The sequence below is a fragment of the Equus przewalskii genome, chromosome 15 (assembly GCF_037783145.1).
Source record: "Equus przewalskii isolate Varuska chromosome 15, EquPr2, whole genome shotgun sequence".
Lineage (NCBI taxonomy): Eukaryota > Metazoa > Chordata > Mammalia > Perissodactyla > Equidae > Equus > Equus przewalskii.
Genome location: NC_091845.1, coordinates 37,069,491 through 37,087,063, shown reverse-complemented (window position 1 = coordinate 37,087,063; position 17,573 = coordinate 37,069,491). Strand labels below are relative to the sequence as shown.

General features: G+C 57.0%; 1 protein-coding gene across 6 annotated transcripts in view; it reads right to left on the bottom strand.

Moving 5' to 3' along the window:
• Positions 1 to 10,990: 10,990 nt before the first annotated feature.
• POC1A (POC1 centriolar protein A) overlaps positions 10,991 to 17,573 on the bottom strand; it is a 95,743-nt gene continuing 89,160 nt past the window's right edge. For all 6 annotated transcript variants that reach the window (XM_070575127.1, XM_070575132.1, XM_070575129.1 and 3 more), the window contains one exon: positions 10,991 to 11,211. In XM_070575127.1, the coding sequence (XP_070431228.1) occupies positions 11,113 to 11,211 (99 nt within the window). In that variant the 3' untranslated portion in view covers positions 10,991 to 11,112. The remainder of the gene's footprint in view (positions 11,212 to 17,573) is intronic.

The window sequence follows — 17,573 nt, the reverse complement described above, 5'->3', positions numbered from 1 at the left end:
TGTGCCCCAGACTAAGAACCCAGAGCTCCTTCCCCCCAGCCTGGGGTCCCCAACTGGCTCTTACTATGGTTCCAGGCTCCTGCAGGAAGAGACCCAAGCATAGGCCACAGGAAGCCCCTTGCACTAGCAACTCTTTCCTATCTCTGGGGTGGCAGGAGGCCAACGCTGGCAGAGTAGGGGACAGACTGGGGGCACGGGCAGCCACTCACCCCATAAGGAGAAGGGGCTGTATCCTTCCTGCATGTAGTATGTGTGCTATCAAATGCTCTCTCCACTTCCATGGCATACATGGCTGATCCTGCCCAGGACCCAGCTTCAGAACCTCTGCCCTCCACTGTCTCTACACAGTCCAGACCTCTGACCTCTCCCCTAGACCATCTCACTAGGCTTCCAGCCCCTGCTCCATCCCCACAGTCTATTTCCCACACAGCAGCCAGAGAAATCTTTTGAGAATGGAATCATACCCGGCCCTCCCCTGCTCTGAAGCCTCCCATTGTTGCAGAGAACTCCACTGGGTGGCCACGTGGCCCTTGGTGATCTGGCCCTGCCCCTCCCCCCCACCTCCTCAAGTCCCTCAGGGTCCAGGATTCTCTGGGTCCCTTCTCCTCTCTCTCTCTCTCACTCGCCTAGCCCAGGCCCCACATCCTCCTGCCTGTTCTTTCTTCAGGGCCTTTGCTCTCATTGGCCCCTCTGCTGGAAACTTCCTCCCCAGCTCTTTCCTTTGACTAGTTTCTTATCCTTCTCCCCAAACCCACTTGTCCTCCAGAGCCAGAGAGGGCACCTGGGAAGTGGCTGAGCCAGAACTGGAACCCTAGCCTCCTTTTAGACTCTGTGTTGTCAGCCATGAGCACATGGTCCTGGGATTTAAAATGCTTTTGGCTTTCCCTTGCCACACTGGAGGATTCCAGAAGCCTCTCACTTCCATTCCCCACTTGGGCCTTAGCCCGTCCTGCATGACCTGCCCAGAGTCACTCAGTGAGATTCCCTGGAGCCAGGAGGCTCCTGGTCATGAAGGGATGGATCCCTGCTCTCACCGGCCTCGTCCATGGCCTCAGGCTATAGGCCTCAATTTCCCTCTTTCAGAGAGGGTGCTCCCTCTCCCAGCCAGGTGCAGCTCATCCTTCCTCTGCAGATTGAGCCAAAACACTCACTTCTAGGGGACTCTGGGGTCCCAAGCCTGGGTTCCAGTCCTGCAACCCACCAGCGGTGAGCCTGGAGGAGGGGCTGGGCTGGTGAGGGAGCCCCATCTGCTGACACTGAGACCATCCCTAGAGAGCCAGGAGAAGCAGCTCACCAGCCCTGGGAAACCAGGCAGGCTGGGTCTGATTTCCCTGGGGCTCAGAGGAAGGCAGAGGAGAGAGGGAAAGGATTCAGAGAAGACTAGCTGGGCCGGTTCCTTGCCCCAAGGCCAGTGAAGGCCAGAGCCCTTTCCTCTTGCATCCCCCTCCCCAGAATCTTTGCCCTGGGCTGATCCCCCTCCCTCTTACAACACTCCAGGGCTTGTGGGCAGCACCTCATGAGTCCACCTGGGGCTCTGAGGGATAGAAACCAGGGATTTGGGGGAGCAGGGGTCCTTCTGATCCTTCTGAGGCCACCTCTGCCAGGAAGGGCCTGGAGCCCTGATGGTTTGAGCAGGGGTAGGAGGCAGGAGGGCATCTCTGGCAGGCATTCCCAGACAGAGCAAAGGCAAAGAGCTGTGATAGAGTCAGGTGTGGTGCCCTGGTTCTGTCTTTGCCAAACCAGCCTATGGTTTTTTGATTAGGAGAGCCAGCAGTGGCAGGCTCCTGACAGTAAAGCTAGCCCAAGCTTTGAGGCTGAGAGGGTGGAGGAAGCTGGGAATTCCCAGGGCACCTGGCAGGCGGATGTGCCAGGGGCCTGGGCTGGGTCTGCTTCAGGTGGGCCAAGGGGCGGGGCCGGTAGGTCTCTCTGTAGCTGCCAGGCTTAATTGTATCATTAGCATCTGCCTGCTGCCAGCCTGGGCCTGTCTGGTCCCCTCCCCATCAGCCCACACAGCCCTGTTTTTCAGGAATCCCTCCTATGAGGCATTGATGGTGACAGTGACAGTGACCATGATGAGGCTGGGGAAATGGCCTGGGAGCCAGCTGGCCTGGTCCAGGCGTGAGGTTGCTGGGTTGAGGCCTCACCACCCAGTCACATCCGAGATTTCACACCCAGCGCCATCCCAGCTGCCTGCCTGGGACTGGATGTACAGTGTTCCCACATAGGTAGGCACTGGTGGCAGGACCAGGAAACAGTCTGGGGGACTCCCTTTCCTGGCCTGGCCCCACCCAGCCCAACTCCTGCCACAAGGGCACATGCCCCAAGACTTGGGAGCCTCCCTCCCTCCAAAGACTAGGGTCCACTGGGAGAGAGAAGGGGTCCAATGAACTCTGACTCTCAGGGCTCCTAGGGGGCCCTAGGCAGGGACAGGGTAGACCAGGGGCCAGCTCTGCCTGAAGCCCCTGCCCACAGCCATGGCTTATGCAGTCTCCCATCAGAAGACAGGATTGCCTTGACCCTCACCTTCAGATGGGACAACCTTCTGGCCTGAGCTCTAGGGGCAGCTCAGAGACTAGGGTTGGTAGGAGTGAGGTACTGAGAGGGCGCTTTGGCTGGGACTAGAGCTGGAACCCTCCATAGAAACCTCCCCACAACCACCAAGCCTGGCCCAAAGAACTCAGGCTGGGGAGTAGCTAGGTTCCGCAGGCCATGGGCATTATTGGGACATGGAGCCCCCAGGCAGGAGGGAGCTGGAGCCTGCAAAGCTGAGGAGCTGCTGTGGACTGGGTGGCCCCTGGATATGCCCCAGCCTCTCCATCTATGAAGCGGGGCAATACCTTCTGCCTACCCTAACTCCCAGGGGTGTGGGGTAGCCAGGCAGGTTCTCCATTGGATCTGTCAGAGGGAGGGGCCTCTTTAGCCAAAGGGGCTGAGCACAGACTCCAACTACCCCTGCACTGCAGGAGCAAGAGTGGGCTTGGCATGGCACCTGGAGTAGACAAGGTCAAGTGCTGACCACCTGCTAGGCCCTGCTCTGGACATGGCGGGACAGCCCTATGTGGCCCTCAGACAACCAAGGTGTGAATGTGCCACTTGTGCTGGGACAGGGCATGGGTGAGAGGGGGGCAGGGGATTGGGGAGGCTGACCAAGAGACTTGGTTCTAATCCTGACTTCACCGCCAGCCTCCCCTCTCTGGGCCTCAGTTCCCTCCTCTATAAAATGGGGGTGCAGTTTACTGTGCAGGACTGCTATGAGGCAGGGGGAAACACATCGTGTGAAGGGCCCAGACCAGGGCTGAGCACAAGTCCCCCTGCTCAGGCCCCTTGTTCCTAGAGAGTGGGGAGAGGGCCCTGGGGGGAAGCAATGACCCCCTGTGGGAAGGCCTCCTCGGGGGAGGAATGGGAAGGGGGCCTGTAAGCAGCTGTGCCAGCGTGTATGGACAGAATGGGTTCTAAGCAGAGAGGCTGGACCCAACAGGGAGGGAAACAGGGACAGAGCAACTCTTCTGAACCTCAAGCTGGTGGCTGCCCCGTCCTGAGCCTGATGTGGTGGTGGGGGTGGTAGCATGGGCATTCCCAACACCTGAAGCGTGCCTGTGCAGATCCCATCCCATGGGCCAAGGCCCTGCCCACCAGCCTCATGCCTCTGACTCTGTGCCCAAGCCTGCCCACCCACCTCCTGCCCTCCCATAAGGAAGGGTAGGGAGGGCATCAGAGTCACCAGGGCCCTGGCACAGCTCAAGCATGGTCCTACCTCCAAGTCTTGGCCACACCAGCACCCTGCTGCCTTCTGCTTACCCTTCCTTAGCTGTCACCCACATTCGATTCCCACCCTTTGCTCAGACCCAGAAGACAACACCCTTATCCTGACCCTCAGGGAGCCTTTCCCACGAGGGGACTTTGGCCCATGCCTCCTGCCTCCTCAGGGCTCTTCTTGCAGCATTGTCCACAGAACACTAGGTCTGCCAGGTATACCTCAATAAAAAGCCATGTGGTCAATGTCTGGGAAACACTGTGAACTCTGTGACCCCAGCTGTATAGCACAGAAGTGTGTCAAAGGCTCTGACAAGCCCTGCAGGGATGTAGCTGGCTTTGTTTTGTTCATCTGGCATTCCCCAAACTCTGGTGACCACAGCATCAGTTTTTTGCATAACCTCCACTACTAGTCCCTGGGACTGTGCCCTTAGCATGTCCTTCAGGGGAGAAAGTGGGCTTATGTTGCTCAGTGGCTGTTCATACCACATTTTCTTCCTTGGGCTTCCCTTTTCATTTTCAAATGGAGAGCTGAGGGTCATCAAGGTAGTCCCTCATAATCCCACACCCTTCCTCTGGCCCACTCTAGGGGCCCTGAGGTCTGCTTTCCACAAGCTGGTCGGGCTGCCCCAGTGGGATCAGAAGCTATCCTGGCCTGGCTCCTGAGGAGGCTAGGATGATTAAATGGGCACTGGAGAGCAGGCTGGAGAGAAATGAGATGAGCCGGACGCCTGGCCATGCTTCCCCTGACCAGCATCAGCCCGTTCTTGGCCATGACCAGCTCCTATGGTCTCTAGCTCGAGGCTGCACAGGGCCAGACAGTGGCCAGATGGGGAGGCCACTGCATCTCAGATTGGAGGCTGCGGACAAGGCCCCCTCCCCAAGCCCAGGCCAGAGTTGGGTTACGAGCCCTGAGGGTCTCCTAACGAGTTCCACATGCGAGTGGATGCCTCCAAGAGGAAATGGGAAGAGGCTGCGGAGGGGGAGAGGGGCCTGAGATGGGATTGGAAACATGTGTTTTGGAGGCGGAAGGGAGGGGAGGAGGGGCAGAGGAGATGAAGAGTATGCCCAAAAGTCCTGGTGCTCACCCCCACCAGGTTGGCTGCCAGTCTCCCAGGTCCCTGCAAGAGGCCCCCAGGCCAGCGGTCTGCTGGGAGAGTGGTGGGGGAGACCGCTTAGAGGGCCCACTCCTCTCCTGCAGGCGGAAAAAGCCCCCAAGGAAAAAAATCCCTGGCACTGCTTGTCTGGGGCTCTGAGCCATTAGGGGCAGGATAGAACCAGGTGAGTGGGAGGGTCCATGGGGCAGGAGGAAGCTCCTCCACAGCCAGCTAGCCGGCCAGCAGCAAGATGCTCATTCAGATCCAGCCTGGCTTACCCTACCCCACCAGAGAGCCCTGGGGGCAGCGAGGCCACTGACCGGTCAGACCTGACCACCACCTTCATCCCTCTCAGCTAGCAGGTAGGCAGGGAGGCCTCGCATGGGGTTGCTGCTCCACCCTCCCTCCCTGTCCAGTGGGGCCATGCATAGGCACCCAGGTTGACCTGGTGGTTGGAAGCCTCATTAGGAAAAGGCTGTGCAGGAGGCATGTTGGCATGTGGGGTGGGGGTGTCCAATGAGAGAGACCTGGGGTGGGTAGGGAGTGGAGTCTGAGGGCCTCACAGGGTACAATGGATCCCCCTCCCAGTACCACTGGTTGGGCCCCAGGTTTCCAGCCAGCTGACTGTGGCTGAGCCTGGAGTGGGCCTTCTAGCCAGCTGGCTGGGCTGTAAGACTCTGAGGGTGGGGGCCCAGCCCTTCAGCCCCCATCTCCAGCCACCTCCCCAGGCCATGGATCGGAGCCCAGTAGGGAAACAGCCTGCTCTTAGAATTTTGTGTGAATTGTCTCAGCAAGTCTTTCCAGCAGCCCTATGAGGCCATTCCTGCTCTTACCCCATGTTATGGATGAGGAGGCTGAGGCACAGAGAGGCAAAGTCAGAGCATTCCTGCCAGAAAGAATAGCGGGTGCAAAGGCCCTGGGACTCGAATGTGCCTGATGTGCCCAAGGAACAGTGAGGAGGCTGGAGGGGCAAAAAGGGAGAGTGGATGGTAGGAGATGGGGGTGTGGGTTGGGCGGGATTGAGCAGGGCCTCTTGGCTGTGGTGAGCGCTGTGGCCTGTACTTGGAGGAGGCTGGGAAACCACTAGAAGGGGTTGAGCAGGGATGGCATAAACTATGTCACAAGTTTCCTTTTTATTATTTTTTAATCTTATAGCTTAGTGGACTCTGGCTGCTATGTTGAGAACAATGGGGTAGGCCAAGGGCAGAAGCTGGAGACTGGGCGGGAAATGAGTGGGCGACATCTCAGCAGGTCCTGGTCCTTGAGGGGCTGGTTCTGAGAGGGGCTGAGTGGTGGGTGGTCCTGAGCTTCTGGGAGACTTGGCAGGGCCCTCACCAGACCTGCCCCAGCCTGAGGCTCCCATCTCTCACCAGGGGCCTCCAGAGCTGAGGCTCCCCCAAACCAGAGGCACTCATCCCCAACAGGAGACTTCAGGACACCTCTCAAAGGGCGTGGGCACCCTTGTGAGGCCTCACAAATGGCCCCTTTTCCCAAGCACACCCCAACTGCCAGGGGAGCTAGACCCAACCCCAAGGTCAGGGCTTTATAGTTCCAGCCAAGAAGTCCACAGCAGCAGCCCAGACAAGGGCGGCCCAGGCCTCTGCAACAGAAAGCACCTTCTGTTTCCAGTTAGCAGGCACGTGGGAGCCGCTGCCTCAAGGATCTGGACAGACTAATTACATTGCTTCTCTTGCTCCAAGTTTCAGAGGCTTCTGAGGAGCCAACCCAGGAGCAGTTGTCATGAAGATCCCGGGAGCTAAGCTGGGGGTGCGGGATGTGCTGGCCCTGGGGAGCATGTCCAGTGCTCTCATCTCAACCTTGGGCATGAGGGCATGTCTTTGGGGTGGCTCTGGCTGGGGTCAGAGTTTGAGGGGCTCAGTGCAGACGTGGGGTGCAGCACCATAGGAGCTTTGGAGGGGGTGGATGGTTCTAGAGACCTGCCAGGTCAAGGCATGGCCCTGGGCTGAGCCTAGTCAGGGGAGGGCAGGGTGCAGGGCAGAGGTCTGGAAGAAGAGGCCAGTTGAGCAGAACATCTGCTGGGCACATGTGCCCTCAGCCAGGCCTCAGACCAGGGGATCATGGACTGGAAAGATGTGGGCCCGAGGTGTTCAGGGACGTTCAGGGCTCCGAAGTCAGTCTTGATTCCAAGGCTGAGTCCAGGTGCCCAGCTAGGAAAGGATGGAGATGGACAGGGGCTGATGTGACTGTGTGACACTGCTGGCATGGCCCCAGCTCCTGCAGGCCAGGCCTCTGCCCACTCTGCCCACAAAAGATGCTGAAGTCCCACTTTCAGGAACACACACTTGTGCCTAAAAGAGGAGCTTAGGGCCGAGAAAGGGAAGCTGTAGGAGAACGTGGCTTCCTTTCCTGCCCAGGTTCCTCGTCCCAGCACTCGCATTTTCATGAGCAGTAGGAGAGAGTGGGTGGCGGCCAGGGTTCCTGCCACAAGAAGCACTCCCAGGCAGACGGGGCTTGAGGTGGTCTCCCCTAAAGTGAAAGCACTCCCTGGCCTTGCTCTATAAATAGGTTCTTGGGAGAGTGTTTCCACATGGCAGCTCCCAGCCAAAGGAGGGGCTGGCATGGAAAGCTTCCTAATGGCTTTGCCCCAGGCTCTCTGGCCTGGCTCCAGCCTCATCTTGAGCATGGCTGTGAGGGCCCTGCATCCTGGGCCCTCATGGGTCGAGAGGCAGGGTGAAGCCTCAGAGAGACTTCCCCTGAGTGGCTGAGTGAGTGAGTCCAGGGTGCCAGAGCAGCTCAGCTGTGGTGGGCTGGAGCCCACCAGGCAATAGGACAAGGCCCTGTGCCAGGGTGGAGATGCTCACAGGAAGTAGAACGATGCCCCAGGGTGCCAGGCAGCCACCAGCCTGCCACTGCTGCCTTGGCAAAGTGGGTCCCTCCTCAGCAGCCTCAGGGCAGGGTGGGGTAGAACAAGGGTGCTTGGCAAGAAACACCAGTGGATTTGTGTCCCCCTTTAATGGCCACACACCAATTAAGGCTGGAGCCATCAGGGGCCCATCTTGAGTAAATCGTTTAGATGGGGCTAATGAGAGGGAGCAGGGACAACAGGGCCAGTGTGACTCACCACGCTCTCGCTTGCTCAGCGGGCTGGGCTTCCGGGATTCCAGGCAATCACAAACACCCACCCCCAAGCCTGTGCTGGCCCTAGTGGCTGCCTCCATGATAGCAGAAGAGGTGGCCTTGGAGTGGCCACTCCAAGCAGAGAGGTGGCCACTTGCCACCCCAAGTGGCGAAGAGCTGCCTGAGCCCCTCTGCCTGCCAGCCCAACACCTTCCTCACTGGGATGCCCATGGCAGGGGCCACAGGATCAAGAGAACTTAATTAACTCTGGCCACTTAGAATTTCAGAGCCAGGGCACCCTGAACCATCAGCCTCATTGACACATAGGCCAAGTTGCAGGAAGGGGCCAGAACAGCCAGAAGTCTCCCCCCAGGCTGGTGGAGGGTAACCTCAACAGCCACACATTGACTGCACTCTCCCCCTGTGCCAGTCACTGCTCTGAGCGCCTTGTGTACCCAGTGAGACAGGCACTCTGCCATAAACGGAGTCTCTACAAGGTTAGGGAACTTGTTCAAGGTCATGGAGCTAGCAGGGGGCAGAGCCGGGATTTGGACTCTGGCAGTGGGTCAGGGGCCCCTGACTCCATTGCTCTGCCCTCTTGGCAGCCCGCTACCATGGAGAAATCATGAAGCTGTGGCAAGTGGATCATGGGACAGAGAGAAAAGGATGGTGCTGGGTGGGAGGATGGCAGAGAGTTTTCAGGACAGGCTGGCTTGTGCCACCTGAGTCTCTGGAGGGACACAGGCCTGAAGGGACCCATCAGCTGCTTCTGGGGAGTGGTGACTCAGAGTGAAGGGCAGCAGGCTCACCATGATGTCAAGGTTAGACTCAGCTGCTGCTGCTTTCTGGCTTGGTCGTCCAGCCTACTTGAACTGCCTTCCTTGGTGTCTCTGGCAGGAAGTGTAGGTTCATCCCTGGAACCCCAAGAATCTGGCAAAGGGTAGGTGGGGGACTGCAATTTAAGAATCACTTGTTCTTTTATTTCACATTAGGAAAATTAGCGCATGAAGGGGGCAGGGTTGGGAATTGCCACTGAGATGCACTTCCTAACAAAAACCCCAAACCTAACCTATCTTCCTAGCCAAAAAAAAAAGAGATGGCTGCAATTTGGTTTTCTGGGAGCTCAGTTACCAAAACCCAAAATTAGGAGAGATGATGGCTGAGCTGAGGCACCTGCATTTCTGGAGGCCTGCTTTTGAGCTTGGCGGCATGAGCAGGGGACTGGTAAGAGCCCCCACCACAGGGGAGCCATCGGGGACAGCTGGCAGGGAGAGACACCACAAGATAGGCCCTGTCACATGGCCCCCAACCTCACCAAGCCACCTCAAGCCCACTCAGACCCCACACTCCTCCCTTGCTCCTAAGGGCCCCAGAGCCAGTCCTGCCTGCCACCAGCCCAGTGTTGCCCAGCTCAGGGTCCTGCAGCACCTTCAGCGGGGGAGTTGTTGGAACTGAGGCTAGACAGTCACCAGAATGGTCAGAGTGCCCTAGAGTCCCCTGTCCCTTCTCCCAGGAGCAACCTGCGCCCCTGGATTCTCACTCGGAGAATCAGAGAGGTCTCAGGTGAGAACCTGAGCACCCTCCCAGCACTGCCCTCCGCATGGTGATACACACTGACCCCCAGGCTTGCAGGAGGCGGGGCTCTCTGTTGTTTTAAAACAAGTGCAGCTCTCCAATAACCATCCTTCCCCCAAATTCCAGGTTTGGCTGGTGGCTCTGTCAAGGCAGGTGAGTGTGCAGGAAACCCCCCAGGAGGGTGGCCTGGGGCAGGGGGTCCGTTGAGTACCTGCTGTGCCAGGCTCCTGCAGCATCTACCTCATAACCACCTGGAGGGGTGGTTATCACTACTTAACACAAGAACCTGAGGCTCAGAGAGGGTCACCATGCTAAGGTCACACAGCTGGCCAAAGGCAGAGTTGGAGGCCTGACCCTGGACTGCAGCTCTCTCTCCCCTCAGCTGGAGGAGGCAGCTTCCCTATTCTTGTTGTTTATCAGGACTCAACATAGTCTGTGTCCTTGTCAGGCCAAGCTCTTAGGCATTCAGGCTTTGCTCCTACCTGGAAGCCACAGAAGCTGGGAACCTCATTAGCTGCATGGTATTGACAGCTCCCAAGGTCTAACACTGTCCCCCTAGACCCCACGGCAGGGCAGGGGTGTTGGGGATAAATACCTCCCCGGCTGGCTGAGCCCCAAGAAGCCAAATGCTGAAGGCAACAACACCAACCAGACATATGGAAAACACTCTTTCCCCGACGGATGCAGAAGGAGACTATGGAAACCCTCATGAGCAAATGGAAATGCAAGTGCCTGAGGCCTCTAGGTTCCGACTGAAGAAGCCAGCTGGGGCTAGCCAGAGGGAGGTGGGTGGTAGGCAGGGGCTCTGGCTGTCCCTGCTCCTCCAACATCCTGAATGGTGGCAAACAAGTGTCCTGGGCTTCAGAGGTGATCCTGGCAGGGCCCTCCCAAGTTGCCACTTTCGTTCTCACTTTGTGGGCCCTGGGATGGGGGACCAATTAGCTCTCACTCAGGACAAGCCATTTCTACAACAAGCTCAATAAAGTTCATTTTAATTTTCAGATTCCTTTGCCCTCGTGTATGCAGAGGAGGAAGGCACCAGGCCCGAGGGAACATGTGTGGAGCTGAAATCAAGGCCACTGCAAAGCCACCCCCTGTCCAGAGTGCCTGTTCCTGGCTAAGCCTGACTCAGACGGGCCCATGTTGGGCCTTTTGTCAGATTTAGAGATTACTCTTGGCTTATCCATGCAACGAGCAGACCATTCTAAGTTGTGGCAGGTGGGAAAAGCCAGTCATATGGCAGAAAGGTGAACAAACCCCAGCAAGGAGTGAAAAGCAAGGTGGCTTGGGGCTGCCCTCTCCGGAGGAGGAGCTCTGATCTTGAGGCTCCTTAGGACTCTTAGGCAGCAAAGATTTTCAAGCGGCTCCTTCATATGAAACTAAACATGGTCCATTCTGCAGGGGTGGCCCTGCCTACCAGGGCCTCCCCCGCCAGGTGGAGAGGGGCAGACAGCAGGGCGGACGGAAAAGTATGCAGTTCCTGGGGCTTGGGATGGATGTGGTTCCCACAGAGTGGAATCCCCTTTATTTATTTACCCAAGTCCCACAGTACAAACACGTGGCCTGCCACCCCCCAAATCGACTGAGCTCTTGATTCTTGCTCCCCTGATCATGGTGTCGTTCTTTGCATGATTAGCTGCTGGTTCTCCAGACACTGCTTCAGCTTGTCTTCTGTCAGCGTCAACCGCTGTTCCAGGATGGAGACCGTCTGGAAAATAAATGGTAGTCAGGCTCAGAGGATGGAGGGCCCTCTGGGCTGCCCTGGGGATCCCCTCAGTCAGTCCTGCTCAGCTGCCTCAGCCCGCTGTCCAAATGTCAGCTCTTCCCACTCAGGGGTCCTGCCTGGCCTCTTGGCTCTGGTGGCTGTTGGGACAGCTCTCACCTTCATGTCCACTTCTGGCTCTGGATGGTTGTTCTCTGATGTTCGTGGGCCGGGGGAGGACACAGTGACAGAAAGTAGGTGGCAGGTCCCATAGCCCTTGGCCATTCCCCAAGACAATCAAGGATCAGGAATCCCCAGTAGAAGCACTTCCTCACTGGGGCCCGGCTCTGTCCATAAACTGGAGACCATCAACCATCTCCATTCCAGAGGGGAGAAAACTCAATAAAGTCCATTTTAATTTTCAGATTCCTTTGCCTTCACGTATGACAGAGGAGGAAGCCACCAGGCGCTAGTCAATATATGTGGAGCAGTGACCCACAATGAAGGCATCCCACCTGGGTTGTGTCCATGCCTCGGGCCCTTCACTTCTACACTGGAGGGGCTTCCTAGGCTGGGAGGTGAGTCCCCTGAGCCCAGGAGGGCCTCTGCCTGTCCAAGTCCAGTGAGGACTATTTCCAGAGTCTGCCATCTGGGGGTCAGGCCCTAACTCCCTGTCTTGGAGCCCACTTCCTCCTCTGCAATGGGAAGGATAACGCCAAGTTCATGGCAGTCCTGGAGACTGCAAGGTGACTCAGCATGGTGCCCAGCACTTGTTAGCTTGACCCATGTTGACCACTGTGACAATGTTTGTCATCGTGTTGGCTTCCGGAGGCTGAGCCCTTGCTCCCTGGCCTCTCCCACACACCCAGCATGATGGCTGGCCTGTGGACCTGGCTGTCTGTCTGGCCTGCCAAATGCCCCCAGCCGCTGGGGTTGCAGATGCTCAAGGCCAGTCTTACAGACGTGCCTACCAGACAAGGCTGCGAAAACCTGTCCACCTCCTCTGACTTTGGACAGAGTATTGGCAGAGGGGCAGTGGTATCTAGGAGCCTATGTGGAGGGGCTGGCCTACTGGCCTTAAGTACTGCCCGCCATGGGCCTGCCCCACTGGTCACACGTCCACTCCAGCACTTGCTCAGCCTGACCCACGCTGGCCATTACGGCTGGGCTCATCATTCAACCCCCTTATTGAGGGTTGCTGAGCGCCTATGCATGGCAGGCCCACAGTGGGCACTGGGCGAGTCCGCTGTGCACGAGGCAGTTTTGGTTCCTGTGCTGTGCAGTCTACAGGCATCAGACAGGGGTCAGATTAAGAAACAAAACTTTCTATTAACTTTACCCATTTGTCAGTGGGCTTTCCCAAGAGGTTTTGCCACCTTCCCTGAGGCTCCATGGAGGCTCTGGACCTTGGTGCAGTGGAAAGGAAACTTTCCTTTCGTACATTTAATAAAACATTGAAACGTTTTGAGAGGGAGATCCCCCTCTAAGGCTACTATAAATTCTCACAGCATCCAGCATGGATATCAGCTGCTCATGGAGGCTGCTCCGCCTGGTGGCTGGCCCCTTCTAAACGAGCTGGCCGGGCCTGTGAAGGCTCTGAATCCCCTGGTACAGGACAGAGCGTGAAAAGTTGCTGCCTGTGGAATATGAACTGTACCCTGAGAGGCAGAGCTGAGCAGAAAGAGACAGTCACCTTGCCCCTGTGCTGGCCAGCCAGCCGTGGAGGGGTCTGCATCTTGTAAAAGTGGCGGCGGAAACAGCCCCCGGCTGGCCCAGAGCAGCATTCCTGGAAGTTTCCACTGGCTGCTGTGAAACTCACACTGAGCCAAGTGCCAAAATCATTCTTCATCCAGACTTTTTCCGATGGCCCCGGACTCCAGGCCACGGTGGGGGAGCCAGCCTGCTTTTCCTCTTCTGCTTTTTTTTTTTTAACTTTTCACAGGGACCGAATTTCCAAATGTGGAGGCAGGAGGCAGTGGGTACTGGGCCAATGTCAACACCAGGAGAGCCACGCATTTCACGAGGCCTCCTCTTAGTTCCACGGGGGGCCCGTACTTGAGCTCGGGAAAAATCTGGCCCTTAAGTTCGTCAATATTAAATTTCTTTGAACAGAAAAGCATCACCTATTTCACATCCAGCCCCCTGATGGAGGGTGCCGGGCCGCCTGTGGGCCTTTCCTTTGGGAGCTTTGAGGGGGTACTTCACAGCATGTTATAGACAAACAGGCTTAAAAAAAATTCACCACCCCTCAAGCCTGCAGCTCGTCTCCCTGCCACTCTCTGGCTTCTCCCCTTTCCCACTCGAGCTTCTGGAAGAGTCACGTCATCTCTGTGTTTGGTTCGACTTCCCCTACCCCCTCTGCCTCCAGCCTACTCTGCCAAGATGCTGGGTGTAGCCACCATCCAGGGATAAGTCCACCAGGCTCTTCCCAGTCACATGTGATCCCACCCAAACCCACTCTGAGCCGCAAGGATGGGCCAGGGAGAGGAGGATGCTTTTGGATTGTTGTATGTTAGAAAGCTATCTGGCATTCTCTCCTTCACATATTTTTCTTAAACCTACTCCAAGAAAGCATGGGACCTCACTCCCATGGAAAACAGTTATCCCTCATGACAAAGTGCAACCTAGATCTCTAATTTTGCTCGTGTGTCTCTCTGCCCCCAGGGAAAGAGTTTCCTCAGTGATGGAAGGGCTCCCGTCTGTGCATCCAAGCAGCAGAGGTCAGACATGCTCAGGGCTGGCAGTATAGCAGGAGGGCAGCACCACGGCACCAACATGCCTCCCCCGCTGCTGGGGCCTCCAGGGGGAGGGAACAGCATCAGGAACAGCATGTGGGCTGTGGGGGGCATCTCTAGCAAGGAGTGGTTCTTATCATGTGGCTTTGTTTACAGTGTGACCTTTACCTGCCGGTTGGTAGTAACCTCCCCACAGCAAGTGTCAGGCGCACAGCAGCCTCACTAAGTATGTGCTGCCTCAGCGTCCAGAGAGCAGAGGCCGCGGCCTTCTCTCCCGCTGCCCAGGGCCACGCCAAGTCGGCTGCTCTCTGCTCGCCCAACCTCGTGCTCTGGGGATTCTCCTCATCCTCTGCAGGCCGAAGACAAGGCCATCCCTACCCTAGAGCGAGGAGGAGCAGCGTGTAGGCAAACACCTCCACGGTCGTTCTGAGGCCACACTCCCAACCCAACGGTCTTGCCTTTCTTTTATTCCAGGGCAAACAAGAACTGACCTTCCAAGCAGCCCCATTACGCACAGGCCTCTCACCTTACTCTTTCCAGAGGAACAGGGACCAGAAGTCTGGTCCCAGCCACTCAGAAAGTCCCCAAGGAGGTGCATGCCGGGTCTGGTGGCAGGTGCCAATGAGGGAAATGGCTCTGCCCGACATGGTGTCCGTGGACCTCTGACTTTTAAGCAGGGTGAAGGGAAACTGGAGAAAGGGCTTGAGTCCAGGGTGCTGGCTGCTGGGCAGACCTGTCTGGGCAAGGTGGCCAGGAAAGATGGCCCATCTCCCGGGACTCCTTCATTCTGGGGTCCAAACTCTTCCACAGAGAGGCCTCTCCTGTCTGCTGACCTTGGAGAAACCAGACAGCTCACGCCCTCTCCTTGACCCTTTTGCCATCAGGCAGCTTACTCCCAAGTCCCCTCTGTAACTAGGGTGTGGAGCCCAGACTCGAGGGGACCAGTGGCAGGACTGGGGGGTCATCCTGATGATCCTTGACACACACTGCTCCAGGGCTGCTCTTGGCAGCCGACGTTCCCGGAGCACTCACAATGTGCCAAGCACACTTCAACAAACCTTCAGGGTAGGAGCCTTTATCACACCCATTTTTCACATGAGGAAACTGTGGCACAGTGATATTAAGCAACTTGCCTCAAGTCACACAGTTTATAAATGATAAACCTGGGCCATAAGCCCCAGCGGCCTGGCTTCAGAATGTGGGCTTGGGCATTGGGAACTGTGTACCTTCGCTTTGTCCCCATTGAGCACATAGAAGGAGAGGCCTGGCCTTACTCCCTTCTGCCGACTTGCTCCAACCACACCTGAGGGCTACTGGCCATTTGACCCCAGGAGACTTGCTTGTCCCCCAACCCTATCCCCAAACTCAAGCAGATGGGGAGGAACTCATGGATCTCTGTTCTCACCCAGGGGCAGCTGCCTTCTGTCCTGTTTAGGCCACCTGGCCTGGTGGCTCCAGACTAAAAGAGCAGAAGCAGTGGAAAGGGACATCCCTCAGGGTCAGCCAGCAGCCCCCTCACACCATCAGGCCACTCTCAGAGGCAGTTCCCAGGCTCAGATGCCCCAGCCCCAGAAAGCAGAGTCTCTTACCTGGCTAAACAATGACATACCGACAAGAACCTTTAAGTAGATATGCAGTGAGAAACTACCCTAACGCCTTCACTTGAGACGCCTTTCCACTGGGGCACTTGTGTCACTACGGCATAAGCGGTCAGCCCCCTAACACACCATGGAACTCATTCAGGTCGCTGCTGGGCGCCCTGCCCTCACCAGACTGGGCTCAACTTGAACCAAGGCACCTCCTTTCCTGAATCAGAGTGACAGGAATCAGAATTCGGACCCCACTCTGGACACTGTCTGCATCCCAGGGTCATAGACTTCACCTGCGAGCTGTGGGGGAGCCTCATGGGGCAAGGTCATAGGGGATCCAGAAGTTTCATCTTCAAAGTCGCATCTGTCAGAGGGTCACTTGGGAGCCTGTTTCTGAACTACCTTCTCCTGCTGTTACCAGCAATCTCCAGGAAGCCATAGCCCTCTTCATGGAAAATTATTCCCTCAGAAACACTGCTGTTCACTCCTGTTGAGGATGTTCTGTTGTTTCTCTGGACCAAGGGTTGGCACACTCGGCCTGCTTCCTACTTTTATAAATAAGGTCTTCTTGCCATGCCCATTTGTTTACGTACTGTCTATGGCTGCTTTCTGGCTACAACGGCAGGTCAAGTAGTTGTGACAGACGCTACGGCCCACAAAGCCTAGAATATTTCCCATTAAGAAAAGGTTTGCTGGGACTGGCCCTGTGGCCAAGTAGTTAAGTTCACATGCTCCGCTTCTGCAGCCCGGGGTTCACTAGTTTGGATCCTGGGTGCGGGCCTAGCACTGCTCATCAAGCCATGGAGTGGCAGCATCCCACATAGAGGAACATTCTAGAATGACCTATGATTAAGATATGCAACTATGTACTGGGGCTTGGGGAGAAAAAAAAAAAAAGGAAGATTGGCAACAGATGTTAGCTCAGGACCAATCTCCTCACAAAAAAAAAAAAAAGGTTTGCTGATCCTTGCCCTTGACTCTCTTTTCACTCACTCAAATCCTCACTGAGCCCCTCCCTGTGCTGGTCCATGACAATGGCGCAAGAGACCCAGCTGGGCCCATGCGGTGCACAACGGTTTGAAGAGGCAAGTACTAAGCAGTAGCACGGAGGAGCCGGGTGTACTGGGAAGAAGGGAGGGGTTTGGCCTGGTCAGGGCCAAGGGAATGGCCCTAGGAAGTGAGGAGTAAGCAAAGGTCGAGGAGGAGTTCACCAGGCAAGAGGGACAGGGAGGGCACTGGGCCAAAGGATCAGTGTGCACAAGGGCCCTGAGGTGGCAGGGAATGTAATGAGCAGGAGGGATGGCTCAAAGGAGGCTCGTGTGCAGGAGTGAGGAGAGGGCCTCAGAGGAGGCAGAGGGGCTGGGCCGTGCTAGGTAGCCCCATGTTTAGCCTCAGAGCAGCAGGAAGGTGCTGGTGGTCCTAGGCTGAGGTGGGTGAGCCAGATGGGGGACAAGAGAGGAGGAGATGCTCCCTGAAGCCAAGAACACAGGACAAGCCTGAGGACAGGCCCGGTGCGAGAGGCAGAGGATGGGCTCCAGACAGGACAGGTTGAGTGCGAGGCCCCTCTGAGAGGACTGAGGGTCAGGCAAGCATGAGGCGGCTGGGGAAGCCTGGGTGAGCAGCAGGGTTATCCTGCATTTCTGAGAGCATCCCCACTGCTGGGGGCGGGGAGCAGCAGGAGGAGGGAAGAAGAGGAGGAGGACAGGGCAGTGAATCCACAGTCCTGATTGCTGAAGAGAACCCAGCAAACGTGAGCTGAGGGCCCAGGCCAGGGCACAGGTCCATGTCAGTGATGTCCCTGGAACCCACTGGAAGGCAGCCTGGCCCCCTCAGGGGGCAACATGAGGGACTGCCCAACACAAGGAGGGTGCTGGAAGCATTGGCCTCCAGAGCATGGGAGGGGCCAGCTCAGGCCAGGGGGTGGGGTTTCCAGCATGACTCCACTGCCTGGGCTCTCCAAGGAAAATCTTCCCAGGAGAGGAAGAACAAGGGCATCTGGCTCAAATCCTAATTTTCCTATTTAATGGAGAGAAGACATTGTGAT